At 40.3% G+C, this 27,093-nt stretch overlaps 1 protein-coding gene across 1 annotated transcript; it reads left to right on the forward strand.

The window, feature by feature from the left end:
* The first annotated feature begins 3,133 nt into the window (after positions 1–3,133).
* PWP1 (PWP1 homolog, endonuclein) lies at positions 3,134–27,093 on the forward strand. The gene is made up of 15 exons (XM_004480807.3): positions 3,134–3,403; positions 5,689–5,747; positions 5,884–6,068; positions 9,875–9,960; positions 10,043–10,139; positions 12,639–12,749; positions 13,748–13,878; positions 14,466–14,527; positions 18,866–18,962; positions 19,636–19,697; positions 20,818–20,929; positions 22,440–22,530; positions 22,627–22,748; positions 23,925–24,030; positions 24,988–27,093. The coding sequence occupies exons 1-15, from the start codon at positions 3,332–3,334 to the stop codon at positions 25,095–25,097; spliced, it is 1,503 nt and encodes a 500-aa protein (XP_004480864.1). The 5' UTR covers positions 3,134–3,331; the 3' UTR covers positions 25,098–27,093.

The raw sequence follows: 27,093 nt of genomic DNA on the forward strand, positions 1-27,093 counted from the left end.
CCTAATTACACTTGGTGCTGAGCTAGAGGAAGTAGCAAGAGCCTGGCATGGGCCTGGGCCAATCCTCTGGGACCATTAGCTCTAATAATAGCCAACTTGCTACCAAGTCCTTTTTTTTTTTTTGGCCTGTGGCAAAGAGACTTTTCTGAGTTAAATATGCTAATCAGTGCTCCCAAGAATCAGGCTTGGAAACAGCTACTTAAGCTCGTTCTCTTTCAGTTCTTGTTATAAGGCACTAATAATGCCAGCTGCAATTGGATTTTCACTTTTAAAAGGAATTCAGGGAAACGGACTTTGGCCCAGTGGTTAGGGCGTCCGTCTACCATATGGGAGGTCCGCGGTTCAAACCCCGGGCCTCCTTGACCCGTGTGGAGCTGGCCATGCGCAGCGCTGATGCGCGCAAGGAGTGCCGTGCCACGCAAGGGTGTCCCCCGCGTGGGGGAGCCCCACGCGCAAGGAGTGCGCCCGTGAGGAAAAGCCGCCCAGCGTGAAAAGAAAAAGCAGCCTGCCCAGGAATGGCGCCACCCACACTTCCCGTGCCGCTGACGACAACAGAAGCGGACAAAAGAAACAAAAGCAGACAAAGAAACAAGACGCAACAAATAGACACCAAGAACAGACAACCAGGGGAGGGGGGGAAATTAAATAAATAAATAAATCTTTTAAAAAAAAAAGGAATTCACAGCTTGGACTGAAGTAGCAGGATGACAGAAATAAGCCCAGTAAAAGAGTGGAGGTTTAGCAGTCCCAACATAACCATTGTCCTAGCTAATCTTCCATTCTTCAATTTATTTAGTCATTTAACAAATATTTATCAAGGACCACTCTGCATCAGACAGACAAGTGCTGGGCCATGCTGGAACAGCAGTTGGCTCCTAAGAGGGCAGCCGCAAAAGGTACAGGCACAGAGGCAAACACTCAAACATAAGCACACTCCTGTGTGCCAGGTGAGCACACCTGACTAAGCCCAGCCAGGTGTTACTAAATCAGCCTCTGCTAATAAATCGGTTCATGTGCTCTATTCTAAATATAGCACAGGTTCTCACCTGTTCCAGTTGCTATTGCTTCATAACAAGTGACCTCAAAATTTACAATGTGAACTTTACTATGTTCATAGATTCTGAAGGTCAGGAATCTTGGCATGGCACAATGGGGATGACTCTTCTGTGCGCCATGATGTCTTGGCATCCACAAGGAAATTGTTTAGGCTGGGAATGAATCCAGCTCTTTCACTCAATAGTCTAGGTTGACTCAAAAACTGGGACTGTCTACTGGAGCACTGTCAAAGAGAAAGCTGCACCAATGTTAAACAGGTGAGGATGACTTTTTTCAGTGCTGCTATAGCAAGGGAGAGAGAGTAGAACTCAACTTTATTGAAACAAACTACAACCAGCTTTTTTATTTAAGATTTATTACTTATTTATTTAATTTTATCCCACAGCTGCAGGATTAGTTTTCAGGTAGTCAGTATAAGGGAGGGTACAGGAAGTGATGTATGGGAGCAAGGCTGGCAGCTGGAGTAAGAGGGGGAAAAAGTCTTGGTCTGCACTCACAAGTGATCAACTCCACTTAGTTTAGCCTCCTCTCAGGATGGTGGCCTCAGGGAAGTCAGACTTTTTATATAGTGACTCAGGGCTCCAAATATGAGTGTTCCAGCAAAAATCAAGATTAAAAAACCAAGCTGCATTCCATTTATGACCTAACTTGGAAGTGGCACTTCAGCTAGACTTTACTGGTCAAAGCAGTCACAAGCCCAGACCAGATTCTAGGGGAGGGGATTTAGACTCCAGCTTTTGTGTAGTAAGGTCACATTGTAGAAAAGCATGTGAAAAGGGAGATGTTTTGTGGCCATCTTTGTAAATTACAATCTGCCATTCCACCTTCCTAAATGGACAGAAATAAATACATTGTTTAGAGAAACAGTATAGGAAGAGGCCTTAATGACACAATCAACCCACCCAAAGAATGAGCAATTCACTCCTGAGGGGATCCCTCCTTAGCCTGGTAGAATAACAAGGGCATCAGGCTGAGTGTGGAAAGTTGGTGGCATCTAGCTGCATATGATCAGTTCCTAACTGTGTAAGGTACATTACCTCTGTGATCTCTGACTTTCTCAACTTTAAAAACAGAGATCATTCTTGATGAGGTTTCATCACGTTGTTGTGAGAACCAAGTAAAATATTGCATGAGAAGACAAATTTGTAGCCAAAAGCATCCACGAATTGACCACAGAGATGTACAGCTCACTTTTGACACTGCAACTGGGGAAGGCCATGTCCTACCAGTGTAGCTTTGCCACCACATTTCCTCCCTAGGAGCCACTGCCCTGTTCTTTTTTGTTTGCCCATCTCAGAGGCATATTAAAGGTCAGAGTTGGTAAATGACTTGGAGATGGTCATTGAGGCAAGAAAGAAATTTAAGACCCTGGATCTACCTGGGCTCCTGTGTAAGCCTAGTCATCTTCATCTACCTCCAGCCACTAACATTTTCTAACAGGTGACGATGACCTTAGCTAAGAAGCATGATATAAAGAATAGTAGCAGAGGATCTGGAGTCACACTGCCTCGTTCAGATTCTAATACACTACTTCCTGGCTGTGTGACCTTGGGACAGATAACTAATATATTTCCCCATCTGTAAAATGGAAATAGGACCTCCCACACAAAGTTAAGAGATTACCAAATTATTGCACACCTATGTTCGAGACGGCAATAATTCGGAAAGATGGAAGCAACCCATGTGTCTGTCCATCAACCAGTGTATGGATAATGTATATTTAGCATATAATATGTACTAAATGTTTGAAGGTGAGAAAGTGACATCCAAGAACGCAATGAAATGTAACAGCATAAGTACCTCCCTGAAATTAACTGATTAATTCTGGAGAGAGCTTTAAAACAAACTCACAAACCACCACCATTTGTCAGTTTGAAGTCTATGGGACGGCGGGTAAAATTAATTAAAATTGGTAGAACTTGGCCTCCGACTGATTCCTACAGTTCTGACTATTTTCTTTGCCCCCACCAAGCTCGCAGACCCCGTCAGAAGCAGGAAAAACATGAAAAGTCAATTCTTTTGCCCCACACAGCGGAGTGCACACCATGTGGATGCCTCGTTCACTGCTTCCGCTTCCATTCCTTTCGGAACATTTTCCCACACGGCGCCTTCCAATGACGTCAGAAGTGGGCGCCTACGCGGCAGGAAGCAGATCCCGCGCCTGCGTTCTGTCCAGGCCTTGTGCACAGCGGTACGGTGCTGACTGGAGCGTGGCGGTGGTCTCGGTGCCACTGCGATTGGGTCTCTCGCTTGAAGCACCCTTGAGCCGGGGATCATGAACCGCAGTCGCCAGGTGACATGCGTGGCCTGGGTCCGCTGCGGCGTGACCAAAGAGACGCCAGATAAGGTGAGGCTTGGTAACTCCGAGATGGGGGGCGCGGCCTCTTTGCCGCATCCCGGGTCAGCCCGCCTGGAGAGCTTGGGCCCGGCTCGTGGCCTGAGTAGTGTGGCTGGCCGGGCTAAGGCGGGTTTGAGCCTGATCCTGGTGACAGGGCCTGGGGCTCCGGTGGTCTGGGTCTTCTGGGCCTAGAGGGTCAGGGGCCGCACTTCCTCACCAGTCCCTTGGCCACAGCCCTGCACGCAGCTCACACACTGGTGGCCCTCACGAACTGAAAGGAAACCCCCCTAAAGCGTGACAACACCACACTTCTCTGCCCTCCACCCGTGCATTTTCAGGCTCAAAAGGAAGACATTTCACTGTTCGGTGTGTTCCGAGGAGGAAAGTGGCAGTGTAGAAAAAGTGCTGTGGAAATTGCGTTGTCCTGAGGCTGGAAGTTGTACTAAGAATTTCTTACAGTAATCCAAGTGGGATGTTGATAGTGGCAGTGGGGATGAGAGGTAAATGTGACACATAATGAAGTAAAAATCTCAGGAATTGGTGACTGAGTCTGTAGTAGAGGTGAAGATTACCAAGTTTTCCATTCAACACATATATTTTTTTAAGTGTTTTCTACATGCCAGACATTGTTAAAGGTACTGGGATACAGCATGGACAAAACAGAAAAAGTCCCTGCCTTTATGGAATTGACATGTGCATATGTCATTAACACGTGATTCTTGTTTAAAGACTGAGCTTGGGAACCACTGCTTGAAAAGTTTATAGGAAGAAGAGATTGGACTTATTCTGTGAGATTCCAGAGAGGAAAACTAGGACTTAATTTTTAAAACTAGAAAAAATAAGTGCCTTTTAATTAAACTCAAGAAATAACCTTTAATTTCTGGAGCTGTCCAATGATAGAATGTCATCTCTCAAGAGGATTTCCATGTAACTAGCAGACATTTTTGTAGAAACTGGGTGGTTGAGTGATTCATTTATCGTCAGTCATTAAGCATCACTCCTACAGACCAGGCACTGCTCTACATGCTTAGGCATACAATGACAAGTTGGTTTCTGTCTTCAAGGAAATTACAGTTTGGTATGGATAGGGGTGTTTTAAAAGGTACTGAAACATTGATTAGGCAAGGGCATGCTAGTGGTAAAGAAAGTGACTTCCATTTGGAACTTGTTAATATTAGAATAACAGAATGTCTAAGTAGGGAGTCTCTCAGGCAGTTGTAGAAATGGACCTCAACTGTATAGACAGGACTAGAGAGGGAAGCGTTTGTAGTAATCAGTTCAGAGGTGGTAGTTTTAGCCTCCAGAATGAATAAGCTTTGCTGGGGAGTGAGTGCTTGATCAGTGAATATGTGGCAATGATAATAGAGAAAAGAGGCAAGTGTGGCTTGTTTAGAAATGCCCACAGAGAAAGAGGGGAGAAGTGGCCAAGAAAGAGTCAGAGAGTAGTTGGAAGGAAACCAGATGAGCTACTATAGAAGCCAGTCTTTCTTTTTTTTTTTTTAAAGATTTATTTATCCCCATCCCCCACTGTCTGCTCTCTGTGTCCATTCGCTGTGCGTTGTTCTTCTCTTTAGGTGGCACCAGGAACCAATCCCAGGACCTGGAGTGGGAGAGAGTGCTCAATTTCTTGTGCCACCTCAGCTCCCTGGACTGCTGCGTCTCTTATTGTCTCTCCTCTGTGTCTCTTTTTGTTGTGTCATCTTGCTGTACCAGCACTCCTGTGTGGGCCAGTGCTCCACATGGGCCAGCTCGCTTTCACCAGGAGGCCCTGGGAATCGAACCTTGGGCCTCCCATATGGTAGATGGGAGCCTAGTTCCCTGAGGCACATCTGCTTCCCCAATGTTTTTCTTAAAAGACTGGAGAGAGGTAGACTAGAATGAGGAGCGTAGAGTGGGAAGGGATTGTAATGGTAAATACTCCTTTTACTTTAAATTTAGAGAGCCTTGATTTATTTTTTATTTTTTATTTTTTGGTGCCAGGAATTGAACCTCAGACCTCATGTGTGGGAAGCTGGCACTCAGCCACTGAGCTACATTGGCTCCCCTAAATTAGTTTTTCCATTTGTTTCCTTGTTGTTTGTGTTTTTGTTTTTAGGAGGCACCAGGAATCGAACCCGGGGCGTCCCTTGTGGGAAGTGGGCTCTCAGTTGCTTGAACCACATCTGCTCCCCTGATATTTGATTCTTATGTTCCTTGAAGTTATATTTTACATTGTTTGCAAACTTCTGTTTAATTCTAAGACCTTAGTCATTTCCTTAAATATATTGTAATCCTATGAATGTTTGCTTTTATAGGTAGAGCTAAGCAAAGAAGAAGTAAAACGTCTCATTGCTGAAGCAAAGGAAAAATTACAGTAAGTTTGGGGGTGTTGATATCTTTGGTATAGTCATGATCAAATATATATTTCAAGTAATGAGATCAAGGTAGTCTTATCGAACGGTGCTGTTTGGGTGATTTCTTCTTTTCTTTTCTTTTTAAAATTCTCATAGAGAAGAAGGTGGCAGTGATGAAGAAGAGACAGGCAGTCCTTCAGAAGATGGTATGCAGAGTGCACGAACCCAAGCCCGACCAGCAGAGCCCCTAGAGGATGGTGACCCTGAGGCTGACCGGACGTTGGAAGATGACGAGCTGGCCGAGTACCACTTGGACAAATATGATGAAGACAATGACCCAGGTTAGAGCCTGTTCATCTCTGCTGGGTTTTGTAGATCACATTTGTGGTACTCAGAGCTTTAATCTGAGAATTTTTTGTCCTTTATAGCAGTCAAATAATCTGGTCCAAGAATTGGGCAGAGAGCAAGTTTCCTAAACTAGTTTAAAAAATAAACTAACCCACTAACTTCTGATCTAAAAAAAGTAATATTATAGTATTTTATTGCATGTAACAGGTATGGTAATCTCTAACTCACTTCTGAGTTGTTCTTTTCTTTTTTTATTCTCAGCCCTTCCTCGCCCCCCGCCACCCCTGTTGTCTGCTCTCTGTGTCCATTCGCTGTGTGTTCTTCTGTGTCCACTTGTATTCTTGTCAATGGCACCCAGAATCTGTATCTCTTGTTGTTGCGTCATCTTGCTGCATCAGCTCTCCCTGTGTGCGATGCCACTCCTGGGCAGGCTGCACTTTTTTCGTGCTGGGCAGCTCTCTTTATGCACTCCTTGTGCATGGGGCTCCCCTACACAGGGGACACCCCTGCATGGCACGGCACTCCTTGCAGGCATCAGCACTGTGCATGGGCCAGCTCATCACATGGGTCAGGAGGCCCTGGGTTTGAACCTTGGACCTCCCATGTGGTAGGTGAACGCCCAATGGCCCAAATCCACTTCCCCTTTGTTGTTCTTATATGCAATTGTGGTATTATATATTTGGATTTATCTTTACATACCTTTTCTTCCACTGAAGTCTTTTTTTTTTCCCAGAGTATGTGCATTTGGAGACGTTGTTGGAGATAAGTAGTAAAAGAGAGTTCCACAGATGGAAAGAGAAAAGGGTGATATAGCAAAAGGCAAGTTGGGAGTAGAGAGATTTGTATAGGAAGCCTTGAGGGACATAAAGTGAACAGAGAAGACATAAATGTAAATAGAACTGTATTGCTCTTTGGGGAAAAGAACATAAAATTATAGGTAAGAAGGGCTCACTTTGACATTTGCTGGTGAGTGCTACCCTGAGTGGAACAAATCCCTAATGCCAGGTTTTGAGAAATGGACAGTCACCTTTGGCACACTGAGTAGTTTAAAGTTTATTCCAGTTACCCTGCCTCTTTGGGACCTGGTGGGATGTACAGCTAGATTTGTGAACCTTATTATAGTCAGAAAAACAGTGATTTGACCCAAAAATTAACTCTTAATACATGTTATTTGCATTGAAGCAAACTCACAACCATCTCATTGATTTTAAGAGAAGATCTTCAAGGATTTCTAGTGAACAAGTGATAGTAAATATAAGTATGATATTCATTATGTAATTTAGAATATTTAAAATACCAAAGATGATACTGTTTTTATCTAACAGAGTCTTTCTTTGTTTTGACATTCTAGGGCTTTATTAAAGGCCCAGTCCTATTTCCCCATGTGGTTTTAAGTTCATCTGCTTGAATACTTCTAGGTGGTTTTCAGTTGATAAGTGGGAAGAAATAGAGCAGTGTGCAGAGCTTTATGCTAAATGATGCTAGAGAGATTCAGAGGATACTATGTTTATTTTATTAAGAGGTTGGATTTTCTGGAAGAAGTCACTAATCCAATTTAAAAACTACCCATTTTATTAAATATAATCAGGCACCAAAATGTCTTATCTGTTAGAGGTATCAGCTGAAGTGTTTGAGTAAAATACCATGCTGTGTAGGATTTACTTTTAATAATTTCAGAGGGGTAGAGGACAAAGAGGGGAAGGGAAAACAAGACCGAGGAAATGTTCATTGTCAAGGCTGGGTAAGGGGAGATTCATTATACCCTCACTACCTTTGTGCGTGTTTGAAATTTTCCATAATATAAAATTGTTTTTGTTTTTCCAGTCAGGCACATATGGATTGATGATGAGCACTGTGGTTCATACAAAAGAGCAATTAGTGTTGTTGGAATGTTTGAAGAACAGGTCATAGAGATGTCGATGTGGCCTGCGGTGGGCATGGAAAGATCAGGAAATAATGGATAGGTAGGGGGGCAGTAGGTTCTGGGTGGACATGGAATAGATTGACAAAAGCCTTGTAGACCTCCCTGGGGAGGTTGAATTGAACCAAACAGGAGGAAATTTTAATGGAATAGGGCGAAACTAGAAAACCTTTAGTACTGAGCTGCTATTGAGCTTAACCTAGTGTATATGCTGGGGAGAAGAAACAGCTTCATTGGAGACACAAAAGTGAGGGAAATGCTCAGTGAATTAATCTGTGTGAGTGAAACACAGGGAAGATGGGTAGGGAGTTGGAGAAAAGTCTGGAAGGGCTGGGGTCCAGTGAGCTTTGACTGCCAGGCTTAGCTGTTCTCTGTGGGGGAAATCACTCAAGGTTTTTGAGCATGGGACATGTGCTGATTTTGGGTGTGAATTTTAGGAAGTTAATTCAGGCAGCAGGATGGAATAGGTTAGAAGATAAGGTGAACCTCTCCCAGGAGGAGCAAGATACTTACAATAAATCAGATCAGAGGCAATGAGGGCCTTTATTAGGGCACTGCAACTGGGGAGGAGGAGTCAGAAAAGAGATTGCAGAGCTAGTGTCAGAGGTAGCTGGGCATTTTCCATAATCTTCATAGGTACACTAATCTTCCTTCCAGAACTGGCACCCCTAGGTTTCTTTTTATATCACTGGCATCCCTGTTTTCTTCCAGGCAAGAAGTAATCCTGACTTCTTCATTCTATCTCTAACTTGTCCTGTATCCATTTTTCCATCTAGATGTTCATTCCTCCTCTGCATTATCACCAACTTCGTTTTTCTTTATCTGCACTGCTGAGAGGAATTATTACCTCTGTTTTACAGAAGAGAAAACCAAGGCTTAGAAAGATGAAATAACTTTGCCAGTGTCACACAGCTGGTGAATGATGGAGCTGAGGTTTGAACACTCTCTGGCTCTAAAGTCTTCATTCTTTTCATATATTTCACTAGACGCAGTTCTAGCAGTGGGTAGTTTATTTTCATTAGCATCTGGGCTGCAGGCATTAATCTTGCTACCCTCCTGCTAGGCTATAGTGCCATGAGAATACAGGGAAAAGAACAACTAACCTAAGCCTGGAGAGATGGCATTCAGAAGCAGCTGATTATCTATTCTCTTTCTCATCAGTCGAAACTCCCTTCTGCTTAGCCTATCAGATCTTTTGGATCATCTACCTCCCTAAAGTAGCTTCCCCTAACAATTAATTGTATCTCCTTTTTCCTGAATTTTTATATTAATCAGGGCCTCCTTTATGTTACCCTTATGGATGTGCCGTTAAATAATAATTTCATTTTCAAATCACCTTAGTGAAAAAAGCATACAGTGTCCCCTTTTTCAGACTCATAAGGAACATTAGCATATCAGCAGTGTTGAGAAATCTTTCAGTGAAGAAACCTTTTAACTTTGTAAAGCCCATCATTTCTGTTTTATTAGTTCTGTTTATTCTGTTTTGATTTCTGGGTTTTAGTTTAATTTTATTTCCAGATCCTCAAGGCCACTTCTGTGAAGCATTTTCTAATAATGATTGCAAAGAGTCAGCTAGAGAGTTGAGCAGAGTTTTAGTATTTTCCAAGAGGGGGTTTCATGGTTTGATTTAACTTTTTCATTGAAAGAGTTGAGTTGTGAATTCCAAGAATATCAAATATGCATTCCAAGTTCAAATTTAGTGCCATTTAAATTCCTGCTTATCATCATCTCTTGTTTCCTTTCCTACCTTTGGGTGATCCAGAGTTAGGTATAAAATAGTTGGTTGGGTCCAAGTCTAAAGATTGGATGTCTTTGAAAACTACATGCTTTCTCAAAATGACAGTTTTATTCATTTCCATTTACAAACATTTATCTTAGATGCTGAGACTCTTGGTGAATCCCTCTTGGGTCTTACAGTCTATGGGAGTAATGATCAAGATCCTTATGTTACTCTCAAAGACACGGTAGGTATTTACATGGTGCTTCTCATCTCTTCAGTGTTTGAAAAACCTTACAGCATCCAATGACTTTTTACTCTCCACTTAGGAGCAATATGAACGTGACGATTTTTTGATTAAACCTAGTGACAATCTCATAGTTTGTGGCAGAGCTGAACAGGACCAATGCAATTTAGAGGTGCATGGTAAGTGAAATAAATCCCTTCCTAAAAGGTTCTCTATTTAAGTGAAATGAAAATAACTGTAATAGTTACCGTTAAGAACTTTTAGACAGCAGATTTTGCTGTTTCCCACCTAAGAGGTGGTTACATGGTGAAATCCTACAGATTTCCTGGTTAATGTGCCTGGACATATGTAGGCTGTGTTCCTTTTTTATAGAAATAGGTCTCCTGGAAGGTTCTTATGTTTTTTGATTAACCATTTTTCACCCTTTTTTCCTACTGTAGAAAATTTGAAAGTAAGAATAAATGCACAAGAAAACTTTGTAATCCATTACTCTGAGATAGTAGTAATGTGTCTTCCTGGCTTTTTACTCCAATCTCTCTTGCTGGCCCCTTTTTCTTTATGTGGTTAAGGTTATAGTAGATAGATTTTTTTATCCTGCTTTTTTTTTTTTTAAGTTATTTCAGGTATTTTCCCTTCAAATGAAAAGCCCTTTGCAAAACATTTATTTACTTCCTAGCATAGAGTCCCACATGTCCTTTTGGTTTTGGAACTAAACCATCTTAATTGCCGTTCCCACTCCAGGTAGTTTTCTAACCAAAGCCAGAGGTAAATGCTTTGCAATAATCTGAAATAGGCATTGATTTGAATTTTCAGATAGATATTCTTTAATGTTAATATTTATTAATTCAACAGCAAACATTAATTGAATTGACTTGCCTCACTTTGCTATTTTTAGGGTTTTTTAATTTGTGTATTATATATTTTTGGTTTTTCTTATTATTTTATAGACTAAAAATAGACTTTCAAGATGCCTGGAATACTGTCTCCAGACTTTCCCTTTTGTTTCTCCTGCCCCTTACTCTGTGAGGTTATGCTTGAACAAGTCCATCCTTGCCCAGATACTTTCCCCAGCAATTTTCTGTTCATCTGTCTTGAAGCTTTGAAGCTTTAAAGAGATTATTGACCTGATAAGGCCTTTTATCATGGGACACATAGTTGCACACTTTGAAAATTAAAACCTTCAGGTTTAATGTTTATTGGCATCTTCTAGATTACCTTATTGCTGGTTCCACTTAGCTTGGATTTCTGTAAGTCTTCAGAATCTTTAAGGCTGCCTGTGGGTAGCCTGTCAACTAAGCCATTTTTATCCCTTGCCCATTGGGATCTATTTATAAAATCTTTCTCAGAAAAACTTTAAGTAGCAGATACTTCAGTGTGAAATTATTCTCTATGTCTTTATATTTTTGAACTTTATATATATTTCAAATAAAAACCACGTTGATGAACTTTTTAAAAAGACCACTTCCAATTTCAAAATATTGAAACCCTAATACAGTTATTTTGTCATAATTGATTTTCATACATTCTCAACTGAGAACTTAACTGTCGTTCCTTTGAATTTAGTGAGTATCAAAGAGGAGTTGAGAATGAATTTAAAGCAATTGTGTTTCTACTTCCTTCTAAGTTATGTCATTATAGATATACCTTACTATTTGGATTTGGAGGGAATCTCTGCATACAACGTCTGTAATCAAGAATAGTTTCAGAATTATATTCTAAAGCTAACCTGAATGCTGATCTGAGATGGTTAAAAGAAGATTGTTTTAAAGACTCACTATCATTTTTATTGAAAATTGAGTCTGAGTACATTGAGCATGGTTGAGGTTCATGCAGGACCACAGGCTGATCATTCTGAGCATGCATTCTTATCATAGGGTGATGTGATAGAACATTACAAAGAAGTGGTAGAACATTACAAAGAAGTGCTGAGCTTAGGGTCTGTCCCAGAAGCAGAGTTTTGAAGAATTTTTTTAAAAAATCTTTATCTTATTGTCTACTTCTTAATAAACTTATGGGGAAGGGTGGGGGTGGTTCTGATTATTTGGGCTCTGTTTTTAGCATTGATTTAATTATATTTTTGTTCCTTAATATTTATAACTGGGAAAAATAAAGAGCTAATTCAGTCAGTTGCCGTATTATAAAGGTGTCTGCAAGAGCTTTGTTTACATTTTAGGTCTTCATAAGCTTTTGAAAAATATAGTGAAGAGTAACTTTTAACAAGCATTAGATTTCCAAATATGATATATTTTTTCCCAATACTGTCCTTGTTCTTTTTTACTTATAACCAGCTAGACCTTTAGAAGATAAAATACTGAAGGAGCTTATTCCTTCCTGCTCATTACAGAGATTTAGAGAGTTTGGTCTCTATAACAGGCAAACTAGAAGGCAGGATCATTTAGCCACTGAGCATATAGATAGAGTATTCAGGAGGTATCATTGTCCTTTCAGTATTCATGTTCTCCTTTAAGGCATGCCAGGTGTTGGGAATATATTAGACATGTAGAATTTTTGCCTGGCAGTAATGACTTTGGCATTGCCTTCTCATGTTATCAAATGGGTCTCCTGTTGAGCATTATGGCTCCCATTAGTTTAAAAGGGAGAGTGTTGTTTTGAGTGAGATGTGAATTCTGGTGACTTGAATTCTGATGCAATAAATTCTCTTTTCTTAATCTTTTCAGTTTATAATCAAGAAGAAGACTCTTTTTATGTACACCACGATATACTTTTGTCTGCATATCCTCTCAGCGTGGAGTGGCTAAATTTTGATCCTAGCCCAGATGATTCTACTGGTAATTGGAGAACTTATGACTGCTCAGTAGTTGTCCTATGTGTGTTTTTCCTAGACACACAGGTCATATATTTTGTATGAATGTTTTCAGAATTGTTGCTCACATTTTATGAAGTTACTGTTACATAGTTCTTAAAACACAAGCAATGGCTTCATTGTTTTGGATCTGCATAAACCTCCAAACTTTAGACAAAGGAGGTGGCTGCTTTTCTGTAGCCTGCAAGCAGGTTGGGCTGCAGATCTGTGTGAAGGTCTTAACCAATAGCCAGTAAAAGTGGCAAAGTGTATCTGATGTTACCAACCAGGGCTAAGTGGCAAAGCCCTTTTCAGAGACCATCAGGTAAAACCGTAGTAAAGAGGCTTGTCATGTAAAGCTTTAGTGCAAAGCAAATAATTGGTGTCCTCAAGTCTCTCTAGCCTCATCTGCATGCTCTAGTTGCCCCTGTCGGGACTTGATAATAGCAGCTTCTTGTTTGCAGGGCATTTTCACATTCATTATCTTATTTGATCCTCATCCTCACAACAGCCCCTTGGAGGAAGGATGGTTTTCTATTGTCATTTCATAACTGAGGACACTGGGGCCAAAAGACTGGGCCCCTGTTACTTAAATTGTGGTCCAAAGATAAGCAGCACAGTGTTGGCATCACCTGGGAGCTGGCTAGAAATGGAGAATTGGGGCACTACCCAAGACCTCCTGAAATAGAACCTATATTTTAACATCTTCAGGTGATTCATATGCATATAAAAGTTTGAGAAATACTACTCTAAGCCATTATTCAATCTATTCTACAGTGTAGTGTATTAGATGTTTTTTGTCTTTGTTTTTTTTTTGTGTGTTTTTTTTTTTGTTTTTGGTCTTTTTTTTTGAGGAAGGGGAGTTATAAATGTATTGTTTCCTCCTATAGGAAATTATATTGTGTCAGGAAACTTGATCCCCACTTTTATCTGTCTTTTATTTTTTTATTTTTTGGATCATCAATGCATCATTTCCTTCTTTAGGAAATTACATTGCAGTAGGAAACATGACCCCTGTTATTGAAGTATGGGATCTTGATATCGTGGATTCTTTAGAGCCAGTCTTCACACTTGGAAGTAAGCTGTCAAAGAAGAAGAAAAAGAAAGGAAAGAAGGTAAATCGCTTAATAGGTATTTAAATTCTAATAAAAATGGAAATAAATTTACTGGGGACAAAAAAATCAAGAATACACTTTTTCCTAGTCATTGGTGAAATAGGACAGGTGGTTATGAATTTACTATGATTTCTAGTTTTCACAAGCCCATCCAAGGAAAAATTGATTTCTGATTGTATAAAACATCAGTTAGCATGTTATTATTCCTTCCACAAGACAAATTACTCTCAAATTATCTTCCTTCATATATAATAGCTACTCACACTAATATACTGGTTTTTAACTTTATATTTCTATTTAAACTTGTGTTCACTCCTGTAGCTTTCAAAACTGTTAGGTTGGGGGGGGCATAAAAAATTGATACTTAACAGAATTATGGCATCTAGATTAAGAACTATTGTTTCTTCTCTGTAAAGATTATCATGAGTAAAGTAAAAGGGAGACAGGATGTTGTTTCTTTAGTTCTTCAAGCAGGTTTACTTAAAATCAAAATGTAGTCTTAAAGTATAAAGAAACCTTTTAAATTAACATCAATTTAATGATGGGGAAACTTTAATCCAAAAAGTAATTCAAAACAATTGTTACAGAGTTCCTCGGTGGAAGGGCATACCGATGCTGTTCTAGACCTTTCATGGAATAAGCTAATCAGGTAAAATGAAATACACTTGGAGGATTAAAAAAGAATGTAACTGTGGTGACATACCTCATGCGTGCACCCGTCTCTTACATCAGCATCACCAGACTTTTGTGTCCGTGTCTTATTTTCCTTTCCTGGTGTATATGCTGCTTGAGGATGGCAGCTCTGCTGTCCATGCATCTCTTGTGGCACCTGCCAGCTCTTCACCCTCTGTATGAGTTTTGTGACCGTGTGTCCTCCTCTCACCTGCTGGAAACTGTACTGCAGTGCTGGCGATGACACAGGTGCTTCACAGAGCCTAGAGTCCTCACTTTATTTACTTTTCACAACATCCCATTCACTGTTCTTTACATTTACCCTCCAGCAACAATTATCAAAAAAGCCACTGTCCTGCAGGTGGCTAGAGGAGCTACTAAGGCAAGGGAGTAAGTGCTGGACTGACTACCACTTTTTCAGGCGCGGGGAACAAACCGGATTATCCAAGGCACATTTTCATCCTAGGTGCTAGCCCACCAGGGGCTTTCCTGCCACCTTGGGTGTGTTCAGGCCTTTTCAGAGTTGCAGCCGTCTCGAGCAGTGGACCTGAGAACACTGTGTAGGTCAGCGCTCCCTAAACCTAGCCACAAGTCAGAAAATGCTGAGTAAGCCTTTAAAAAATTCGTGGATGCCAACACTCCCTACCCGCAGGTCGATTCAGTAGGTCTGGGGCAGGGGCCCCATTGGGTGTTTTTCTTCCTGAGGTGAGTTTGATGCTGCTAGACTACAGGAAGGTGTTTGAATCTACTGCTCTGGGTTGGTTTCTTGGGATTTTGTTCATCTGCACCAGTCCTGGCCCTGGCCAATGAGCAGATGTATATTAGATCTAATATTGTGTCCTGCTTAGGTACCTACTTTTATTTACAAATCTGAGCTTCCACAAAAATTACATAGACCAAGTTTTTATATATTGTATAGCAGCTGTTACTTTAATGGCACAACCCTTTATCTGCATACTAACCAGTTCATTTATTCTTTTCCCCGGCCACAATTCCCTGGTTCCATTTAGACAATTACCATTGCCATATTCTTGCCCTGTCCCATGTACTCACCTCTCTTTGACTCTAATGCCACACGTTTCTTTGTTCCTCAATCCGTTTCTTTTCCATCCTATTTTAGACCTTGATTCTCCTTTTCCGTCACCTTTCTTCTTTCTTTACTGGAACAGATTGTCGTCCTTTAAAATGCTTCCCAGTGAGGACACTGCATATTCTAATACATAGTTTGGGATTTGGCTCAGGAATAACACATTGACGTTATTACCACTAGAGACTAGAGACCTTGGTTTCTAGTAAAATGTTCCTTGTAATGAGATGCCTGTTTTCTGCTAATTCCTACTCATTCTTGGACTGCTCTCCTTGGGCACTTGTTTCATAGAACTAGAATTTTAGAGCCTTAAGAAAATCTCAGATGTTTCCCGAATGACTAGGTGAAAATGTACATCTGAAATTTAAGCTTTTGCTCTTGCTAGGTGTTGTGTATACATTATTTTGGGGGAATTTAAATTAACATTTAATCCAGGGAATGCCAAAGACTTAAAACATGGCCTGTAACTGAGACTTGATGGTGAAATCTTTGAAATTCCTTGTGTGGGATGCTGGCATGAGCTGAAAAAACATGATCCTCATAAGAGAACTCACATGTGCCACTGAAACACTAGTTAGAAGACAAAGTAGTTTGTGTAATGGAAGTAACTTCCTTGAAGAAATAATTTTATACCTAAAAAAGGACCCAACAACACTTTATTTTCACAGTGTATTGGTTTTCTAAGCAAAAACATTACTGTCCACTAGTAACTCTATTCCATATTGAGATGTTTTTACACTGGATGCTGAAGATTGGACTCTGTAAGTTTCAGTATTGCTTATGTATTTGAAAGGAGAAAAGGAAGGAACTGACATTCCTTAAGGGCCTACTGTGTGTCTGTCATTCAGCTAGGTAACTGCATAACAGCCTGTTGAGGCTGGTCATATTTTTGTTGGCACATAAGGAAATTGAAACACGAAGTGGATGTCTCAGCTAGTAAGGTGCAGGGTCAAGAATGCATTTCAGGTTTTCTGGACTCTAAACGTCTGTGTTCTGTTGTAGAACCACACTGTCACCTTTTGATCTTAAGAGGGAGGCATATCATTATTTTTCCTCTTAATAATTTTTGTTTTTCTTTTTAAATAACAATTTATGGAAATATTGCACACCATAAAGTTTGCCTTTGTAAAGTCTGCAATTTTTTTTAGTTTTAGGATAGTCACAGAGTTATGCAACCATCATCTTTATCCAAAATTTCAGAACACTTTCACCACCCCCTAAAGAAAAGAAATCTCATACCCATTAGCAGTCACTCCTCAGACCTAACCACTCAGCCCTTCGCAACCTCTAATCTACTTTCTGTTTCTATGAATTTGACTATTCTGGACATTTCATATGGATGGAATCATACATGTGGTCATTTGTGACTGGCTTCTTGCACTTAGTGTAATGTCTTCAAGCTTCATCCCTGTAGCGGTATATATCCATACATCATGCCTTTTTATTGCTGAATAATACTCCCTTATGTTGATAAACCACATCTTGTGTATCCCTTCACCATTTTGGACATTGATGGACATTTGGTTATTATGAAATATGCATTTCTCTTGGGTATATACGTAGGTGTACAATTGCTCTGTCATATGGTAGCACAATTTTACATTTCCACCAGCAGTGCATGAGGGCTCCAGTTTCTCCACATCCTCACTAACACTTGTTATTGTCTTTTTCATTATAGTCATTCTGCTGATTGTGATGCGGTAGCCCCTTGTTGTTTTGATTTGTATTTCTCTAATGACATAGAGCATCTTGACCATTTGTGTATTTTCTTTGGAGATATGTCTTTTCAGATTCTTTGCCCGATTTTTTAACTGGATTATTTGTCCCTGATTGGATATATGATTTGCAAATATTTTCTCCCATTTTGTAGGTTGATAAAATTTGTCAGTTTATTTTATTATCTTTAGTTGCTCGTGTTTTGGTGTCTTGTATAGTAAACCAGTGCCTTAACCCAAGGTCACAAAGATTTATACTTATGTTTCCTTCTAAGAGTTTTATAGTTTCTAGTTTTACATGTAAATCTATGATCCATTTTGAGTTGGGGTTTTTTTTGGTATATGGGGTCAGATGAGTGGTCCAACTTCATTCTTTTACTTGAGGATAGCCAGTTGTCTCAGCACCATTTGTTGAAAAGACTTTTTTCCCCATTGAGCATCAAATTGTCTTGGTACCTTTGTCAAAAGTCAATTGGTCATAAATGTAAGGGTTTATTTCTGGACTCCCAACTCTATTCCATTGATCTTTATGTCCATCCTATACCATACCACACTGTCATGATAAAGGTAGCTTTGCAGTAAGTTTTCAAATTGGGAGATAAGATTTTTCCAACATTGCTCCTTTATTTCAAGATTATTTTGGTTAGTCTGGCGTCTCTTGTGTTTCCATATGAGTTTTAAGACCAGCTTGTCAATTTCTGCAGAAAAAAAATTGTTTTTTAAACAATGAGTTTTGTTTAGGATTGGTTTTTGTTAGGATTCGTTGACTCTGTAGATGTATCTATAGACCAATGTGTAGATGGCCATATTTCCATCTTAACAATATCAGGTCTTCTAATCCCTGAAGGTGGGACAGGATGCCTTTCCATTTATTTAGATCTTTAATTTCCTTCAACAACCTCTTTTTTTTTTTTTTTAAGATTTATTTATTTCTCTCCCCCCATCCCCATTGTCTGCTCTCTGTATCCATTCGCTATGTGTTCTTCTGTGTCTGTCTTATTCTCATTAGGCAGCTCTAGGAACTGATCCTGGGACCTTCCGGAGTGGGAGAGAGGTGATCATTCTCTTGTGCCACCTCAGCTCCCTGTTCTGCTACGTCTCTTATTGTGTCTTCTGTTGCCTCATCTTACTGCTCCATCTCTCTGTGTCAGCCGGCACTCCTGCATGGGGTGGCACTCCTCTGTGGGGGGACACTCCACGTGGGGTGGCATTCCCTCACAGGGTGGCACTCCATGTGGGCCAGCTTGCCACATGGGCCTGCTTGTCTTCATCAGGAGGCCTGGGCATCAAACCCTGGACCTCCTGTGTGGTAGACAGGAGCCCAACTGCTGGAGCCACATCCGTTTCCCCCACAACCTATTGTAGTTTTCACTGTACAAGTCTTGCACTTCCTTTGTCAAATTTATTCTAAGTGTTTTATTCTTTTTGGTGCTATTGTAAACAGAATTTGCATCTTCCATTTAACATTCTTGGTTTTTAAAAGATTACCTGGTATGTTTCCTACCTTTCTCAGAAATGTGCTGGCAAGTGCATCAGCTGACAACACTGTAATTCTGTGGGATATGTCCCTGGGGAAACCAGCAGCTAGCCTCGGTGTCCATACAGACAAGGTATGTGATTTACTGGATAGAAAGGATCTTAAAATACCTGTGGCAAATACTGGCTAAAAATAATCCCAAACATTTATTTGTGGCTTTTTGTGCTTTACAACTTGCTTTCATGCTTCACCTCATTGGACCATCACCCTGCCCTGTGCGATAGGTTTAATATCCATCTTAGGATGCAAAAAACTGAAGTGATGGGAATGCTAGTCCCTGTAATTTGCTTACAGAGGCTTCTACAAAGGGACTGGGGTGCCTTTCGGCTGGTGATGTTAAACTGTTCGTCAGATTCCATGACCACAGAACTCCTCGCATGTTGTGGGGCTTCCAGAACATGTGGGCTTGCCAGGACGTATTTGACCCTTCCCTGATATCTGAGCCCAACCACTCCACTTTACCCTTCTGAATACGTTGTGACATCGTGTTCTACCAAACACAGTTTGGGAAATATTGCTCTATCTTTTACGTGCCAGGTTTTATTTGGGAATATGGTTTGTCCTTTTGATTATGAATATGGTTTGTCCTTTTGATTATGCAATAAAGTCACTTATGTTTCTTTAGTACTGAATTTCAATGACATGGATTCACAAAAACACTGCCAAATCGGTTCTAGCCAATTATTAGATAATTTAACCAAAACCAAATAGACACAGATCTGGTCATTTATGCTTGCTCCCTTCAGGTCCAGACTCTGCAGTTTCATCCATTTGAAGCACAGACTCTAATTTCTGGATCATACGATAAGTAAGAAAGCACCTCAGGAATTGTGGCTTCTTTGTCTTTATCCTCAACTAATTCAAAGAGTGTATCACTTGATGCAAATTTTAAGTAGTACTTGTTTTTCCTTTTCATTTCTGGTCCTTTCAGTCTGCAAGAGAATGTGATTCTAACATATTATATAGGAACTTGATTTTTAGAGGATGTGTGAGTTAGCTATTGCTGCAAAACAAAGCATCCCAAAACTCAGTGGCTTACAACAGTAAACATTTATTTCTTCTGTGAAGTTCAGCCGGTCTTGGCTGGATTTGACTGGTGGCTCTGCTTATCTTGATTTGTCTAGGCTGAGCCGGGAGCCCTGGCTCTCCTCCGTGAGTCGATCATCCTTGTGCTGGGATCGGCGGGCTAGCCCACGTTCCCTGCAGAGTGAGGTCATAGGCACAAGCTGAGATACCAAGGCCTCCTGAGCCCTATACTCACAACTAGTCCACTTCAGCCTGATTCTCTTGGCAACACAGATCACAAGGAGTGGGGAAACGTACTCTGCCTTACAGGAAGGACTCCCGAGTCTCATGACAAAGGGCATGGATGTGGGGACAGGTGAAGAATCGGGGCCTGCCATAGGCGTGACCATGCTCCTTTCCACACGTAGTGTGATGGGAGAGATGGCCCGTAGAAGGAGAAACCAACTTGCAGTCTTTATTTTGATTCCCTGTCCTTTTGACAGCTGATCGTATTTACATTTTTCAGTTGTGATTCATGCAGGATTACAAAAGTCTGTCTCAATTCCCCCAACACAATAACCTGCATGTAGAGGGTAAGCATGGAGCAGGCCCTTGGCACCACCTGGGAAGGGAAAGTTAAGAATTGCCTTGTAAATAGAGAACATTCAACCTGGAGAAGGTCACAGCCACTGTGACAACCAGAGCCACCAGTGCCTTCAAGTCACAGGACCAGGGTCCACCAATTGGTGAGACTCAACTCATTTTTGTCTACTTTATTTTATAAATTTAAGATGGGCTTTACTTTAAAATAATTGAATCTTGACTTCACAGTGTTGTTTTATTATCTTAGTTTTATTGTAAATAAATTTGAACCTTCTAAGAGACTTGGACTCTAAACCCTGACTCTGCCTGAACGCGTCCAGGTCGGTGGCCTTGTATGACTGCCGAAGCCCAGACGAGAGCCATCGGATGTGGCGCTTCAGTGGGCAGATTGAGAGGGTGACCTGGAATCACTTTGCACCTTGTCATTTTTTGGTAAGAGTCCGCATGTTCCTGTGTAGCTTTTCCAGTTTCCAAACAACTTATTTTCTTTAATTCTATTGTAGATTCTTGTATAAACAGTGGGAAGTTTTGGGCGTTAAAAAAAATTTAGGTTTCTTCAACAAGAGAACAAAAATAGTGAACATGTCAATGACTTTGCTAATTTCCAACCATGCTAGTGTGTACCATGTTTTTATTTTACTCATTGTTTTTGAACATTCTTTGAAAATATTCTTTTATTTAAATCCTAGTACTTAAAGGGAGCTCTTGTGTTGAAAATACTAGCCTATTAATAACACTGCCTCCCCAAAGAGGAGAAAAAGTCTGTAAGGTTTTTCTGTAAATACTCCTAATGTTTGTGGGGTGACAGGTTTTCCATGTAGCATCCCAAGGATTCCACTGACATTTCTATCCATGGAGAAATTAAAATCCCAGCTTTCATCTCAAAGGGAAGCTTAAAGAAATTGTAATATATCCATATATTTGCTAATTGTTCTAAAATGAATATGTATTGGCTTTGTAAAGGAGGGAAAATGTTTTTTAAAAGCAGCTTTTGTAAAAATTGTGGACACTTTTCATAAGGCTTCTGAAGTAATAATTCAGAGCCCATTTCATCTCAAATATACGCACTCTTGGTAGAAATATGTGCCATTCCCAGCCTCAAGCCAGCTGCCATTTTACAATTACCAGGGTATTTAAATGTCGTGTAGTGCTTTGGCTCTCAGCAGTCAGGCACACGTTTCCTGAGGTTATTTGCTAACATTGTGATTGGTACTAAAATCACAAATATTGAGGGAAATGGGAAGGTGATCAAAATCGTTCACCACCTTCCCTCTGGTAACTAAGACTGGGACCTCCTCCTCACCCCTAGCCTAGCCTTCAAGACTTTGTCTGTCAGTAGTCCTTTACCCCTTTCCTTGTACTGAATGTTGCCTTCAGTCTGCGTACAACTTCACACCTCTCACACTTTGCAGATCCTTTTGAACGTGACTGCCCACTGTCACCTGCCTTTCTGTCCTTAGCAACTCAGGCAGTGCTAATCACTGCTCTTCAGAAACTCCTGTTTCCTTGGCTTCCCAGTTCTTTTCTTCATTCCCCCTCCCTCTCTGACTCTTGCTTCTCTGGGCTCTTCCTCAGCCTGTACCTTGAGCTGTTGCGTGCCAGGCCTCCATCCCACCCGATTGCTCTTTTACTTCTGCACTCCCAGGGCTTGTCCCCTCCACCCTCATGGATGTACCTACCCCTTCAGTGCTTCCACATCCCCAGCCCCTTTCCAGACTGCTCACCACAAGCTTCACGCTCGCATCCTACTGCCCAGTAGATATACAGGCTGAGTTCACTCAAACAGCGTATCCAAAATAAAATTCTTTGTCCCTGTTAATTTTTAATGATCTCTGCAGGTGAGTCAGGATATAGTTGATTTACAGCATAACTTACACTTTTTACCCAATGCTAAATTGCATAGTCTTTCAGCATGATCTTACCCATCTTTTACTCTTTCCAGGCCAGTACAGATGACGGCTTTGTATATAATTTGGATGCACGTTCAGATAAGCCAATTTTTACACTTAATGCACACAATGATGAAATCTCTGGTGAGCAATAAGTTTTTCTGTCATTTGAATGACCTTACGATGAAGTCTGTATTTCAAAGTGAGAGACTCTGAAAAGTAATCATATCTTGGTTATAGGTCTTGATCTAAGCAGTCAAATCAAGGGCTGTCTTGTGACTGCTTCTGCAGACAAGTATGTGAAGATTTGGGACATATTAGGAGACAGGCCAAGTCTAGTTCACTCAAGAGACATGAAAATGGTAAGAATTTCCCAAGTCCTCTTTGTTTTCTTTTTATTCCATTTCTGAACCTTATTACCTTTCTGTAGGAATTGCTGCTTGAAAGAATCTGGATTTGTTGGAGATGTTTTAATTTTGAGCTTAGTCGTATTTTGTGGGAGTTTCACATCTTGTTTTATGACTTAGGACAGTTATGGGGGAAATCATGGACTCTCTGGTTCCTTTTCCATCTCATATGACTAACAGTTGCTTACTAAGTCCAAGGATGGAGAGGGATTTCTAGACCACAAGTAGAGTGACAGCATTTGACCCTAAAATCAGGACCATGCCAGGAAATCTTAAACTTTTGGGGACTATAGCTATTAGAATCAATTTACTTATATTATCTGTCACTTCCTCTGTGCATAACTAGTTCTGACTACATGAAAATTGGTAATTAGGTAGTATCATCCAGTTTGGAAATAACCTGAATTCATTCATTCGTCAGATATTTATTGAGCATTTACAGACTGCTGGGTACTGTCCCAGGTGGTCTGACACAAGAGGATATATAATCAACTTTATAAATTGATTACAGACAAAGTAGGACATTGTGCAGCTATTAAAAATTATATATGTGTCTAGACAGGCAGTTCACAAAAACAGTTTTTATAGTACCACTCCATGTTTGTTTTTCATCTATTTAAATCTAGACTATATCCCAAAACATGAGCAGTGGTTATTTCACTTTGTGATTTTTATATTCTTTCTCATTCATATTTTCTATCATGTATCTGTATTAACTAGTCATAAAAGTGTGTAGAGTAAGGACCCAAAAATTTAAAAATGATTCTGTAGTGAGCTCTGGTATCATCACTATTGTATAGAAAGGAGAACTAAAGTTTCTGGGAATCCATTGCAGGTCATGCTTACTAGGAAATCCTGAAGAATGGCAGTAAGAATCAGACCTGAGTGGCCCCAGAGCCCACACGTGTCCTCACAGCACTGTCATTATCTGAGCCCATCCTGCTTCACGCTATTGTTCTGTCCCTCCCGACTCAATGGAGAGCCCCTTTGTAACGGGGTGGAAGGGACACTGGTGGGTTGGTTCTGAGTCGCCGTTCAAGCCCTAGGTTCTTGTCAACAGGAGCAGTGACCTAGACGTCAGGGCTCCCTGGAAAGGTCAACATCACTGACTTGCTGCTCTTTTCTCCCCAGGGAGTCCTCTTTTGTTCTTCATGTTGTCCTGATTTGCCATTTATTTATGCTTTTGGAGGACAGAGAGAGGGGCTTCGGGTCTGGGATATAAGCACAGTCTCTTCAGGTAAAAAATCTTTCATTTTCCCACTTTTCTTGAATGCATTCGCTCAAGAGCTGACTCAAAATGTGTGACTTGACTCCGATAGGCAGATAGCAAAGGTAGATCCAGTACCCATCCACTGCTATAGTCCACTTAGGCAGTAGCGCCCAAGTGTAATTTGGAAATGTTCATGTTTCTAAGTAAATGTGTCTTCACACTTTAAATGTGGATCATTTAACAATGCCTATTGTTGTCTGTACAACAGAATTTGAAAATTAAAATTGAAAGATAGTATTGGGGAAGCTGGAAGGAAATAGAGCCTGATCTCAAAGAACTGCCTTCCCCTCTTGAATTACCGATATGAATAAATCTCTGCCTCTCCTCAACATTTTCGGCAAAACACAGCTTTCCCAAAGGTGCCATCCTGCACTCTTCCAGGGAGCCTGGCTGCTTATTTATTACTTTGAGGCCACCAGGTGTGTCCTTTACACAAGGAAGATATGTGTCCACTCTCTGATTCCTGAATTCTCCCATGCAGAAGAAGGATCTTGAGATTTCTCTCTGGGTTATTCTGATTTGTATATATCTGAAGGGTCCTAAATCTAGAATGTTTTATGCTGGTCATACAGAGAAAAGTGAAAGAAAATAAACAGAAGGAGAATAAGGGAAGATTCAAGTCATCACGGGTATGTGGGATGTCTGTTATCAGGAGTTTTAGATACAAGAACAGACAAAGGAATTTAAGTACAAAAATAAATTGAACTATATTAAAACTTGATTGGCTTCAATCAGAGCATTAACTTGGACTTCTGAGTTAGTTACTTACTTTCCCATTTATCAACTGTTACTTAACCTATATTTTCATAAACAAAATTCCTGCCCTGGGGTAGAGAACCTCATTAGTCCTATCTACATTTTAGTCTCCTTCGATGATAGGCTTAATTTCCTGATCTGCTAGTTTAACTTTTTTGTGTGTTTTAGTAAATGAAGCATTTGGAAGACGAGAGAGGCTCGTTCTGGGCAATGCAAGAAATTCATCTGTTAGTGGCCCTTTTGGAAGCAGGAGCACAGACACACCCATGGAGTCTTAATGAAGATCATATAATTTCCTGTTGTGTTTACCTTAACTCAAGTTTTAAAAGCCAACCTGAAAATATTCTATTCAGTATGTCATGCAGAGTGATTAGGAAACAATATTCATTTCCTACTACCTGCCATTCTGCAAGTGTGATGGCAACACAAGCAGCCGTCTTGGTGCTCACCTTTAGAACTTACGGTCTAGAGGGCTCTTGTTGCATTTGAAATGGATAATAAAAAAGATTTTTTTTAAAAGGCAATTCCTTAAATATACTGTCTGTCACAGGTACTCCAGGTTTGCAAAACAGGTAACAAGTTAGAGAATTTTTAAAGGGAGAAATCCTTAATCTGGAAAGATGAATAAACCTCAGCCTGAAAAGGTGGTGATTTGGGCAGCATTGCACAGTAAGCCTTGAGCAGACTCAGGCACCCCAGACTGTACTTTCTGACTGACTATTCTCAACTTAATGTTGAAGATTTAAAAGGTGTTCTTATTTTTAGAATTGGATAATTAAAAAGTGGCATGCCTTTTTTCCCCTAGCATGGAATTTGTTGTTTTCAAAGAGAAAAACACAGTCTGTTCCTTCCTTCATTCATTCATGAACATTGAATGCCTGCTCTATGCCTAGTGCTATAGAAGGCATGGGAAGATTCAGTGTGAATAAGAAAAATCTCTGCTCTTAGTCTAATGGGGGCAATCCTAATTACAGATTAAATGTTCCTTTTAAAAAAGCATGAGTTTTAGCAGATGGTGAAAATTTGAATTACACAACCCAACCCTAACTTGAAAGCATAAAAGAACTGTTACTTCATGAACCATTACCATTTCCTGTGTAATTCACGAATGTGACATCAATCATTGTAGGGTGAATGTTGTGGAATGTCATTCCAAGTCAGATGTTGGTATAAAGCTGCAGCAGCTTGGGTTTACCAAAATCTTGTCTGTGTAGAAAGGACAGCAGGTTGAAGGTTGGAGTAACTTTTATTTTGGTTGTTTTGATTTGGCTTTTAATTAGATATCAAAACAAGCCCCAGATCACTAAAAATAGTGACAACTAGGAGAACTCTGAAAGGTATAAACTCAGTAGTTAATTTTCTCTCAAATTTGGTGTTGGTTTTCTCCTGTAAAGAATTGCTTTTAAAAATGCATCTTTTCTGACCTTCTAGCTCAGACGAAAAAACTCAGTGATATATAATAGTAAAGAATTTACACTGTTTTATGTAGATATATAAATCTGCCCAAACACATACAATAAACTAGAATTCATACTGAGTACATATCAAAATTTAAAATAGTAAAAGAAGTGTGACACTTCCAACTTAGAAGTACGAGGCCTGGTAAGTGCTAAGCAAAGGCACAGTGCCAAGAGCAAGTGGCTCCGAAGCTGTTGATTAGAGTAGATCTGGCCCCCTGGAACCAGAAGAATGCTGGCTTGGGCTCACAGTTTTTGCCAAAATCCAGCACAAGGAGTGAGACGCCTGAGTAGACAGGTAGTCAAATTGTGGGGACTGGGTAACATGGGGATTCAAATCTAAGCTAGGCTTGTCATTTTAAAAGAAGGCTCAATTGTGCCATAACTGCCTGCAAAAAGGGTTTGCTATTACTTCCTACCATAGGAGTGTGGACTGATCTGATCCCAAAGGTTTGTAACTCAGAGGGAATGCCTGTCTGGCTTGGAAAATAGGGGAACAAGATGCAACATTATTTCTATCATTGATAGTTTAGTTGTGATTGATATTTTCATTAGGCAGCATGTGGAAATGCTATGGTCTGTCAAAATGAAAAACTGTGATATTAATTTGTTTTTTAAGAAAATCTACTCATATGTAAGTATGCTCCAGCTAATTATATCCTGGTAGTCAAATTCACTGAGAAGATTCATCTTTTAAAGCAAAATGTAAACTTCTAGGGGGACAGGGAGTAACAACGTGGCCTTGAATTTTTTGGGACCACAGTTACAATCCCAACTATTGGAAGTTGTTTTCAATAAAGACAATGTATTAAGTGCA

The sequence above is a fragment of the Dasypus novemcinctus genome, chromosome 12 (genome assembly GCF_030445035.2).
Source record: "Dasypus novemcinctus isolate mDasNov1 chromosome 12, mDasNov1.1.hap2, whole genome shotgun sequence".
NCBI classification, from domain to species: domain Eukaryota; kingdom Metazoa; phylum Chordata; class Mammalia; order Cingulata; family Dasypodidae; genus Dasypus; species Dasypus novemcinctus.

Excerpts from the sequence above, each read along its gene's own strand:
- PWP1 (XM_004480807.3), top strand. The coding sequence starts at position 3,332 with ATGAACCGCAGTCGCCAGGTGACATGCGTGGCCTGGGTCCGCTGCGGC. Across the intron at positions 9,961-10,042 it reads ATGTTACTCTCAAAGACACG|GAGCAATATGAACGTGACGA; the intron begins GTAGGTATTTAC and ends CTCTCCACTTAG. Across the intron at positions 22,531-22,626 it reads ACACAATGATGAAATCTCTG|GTCTTGATCTAAGCAGTCAA; the intron begins GTGAGCAATAAG and ends TCTTGGTTATAG.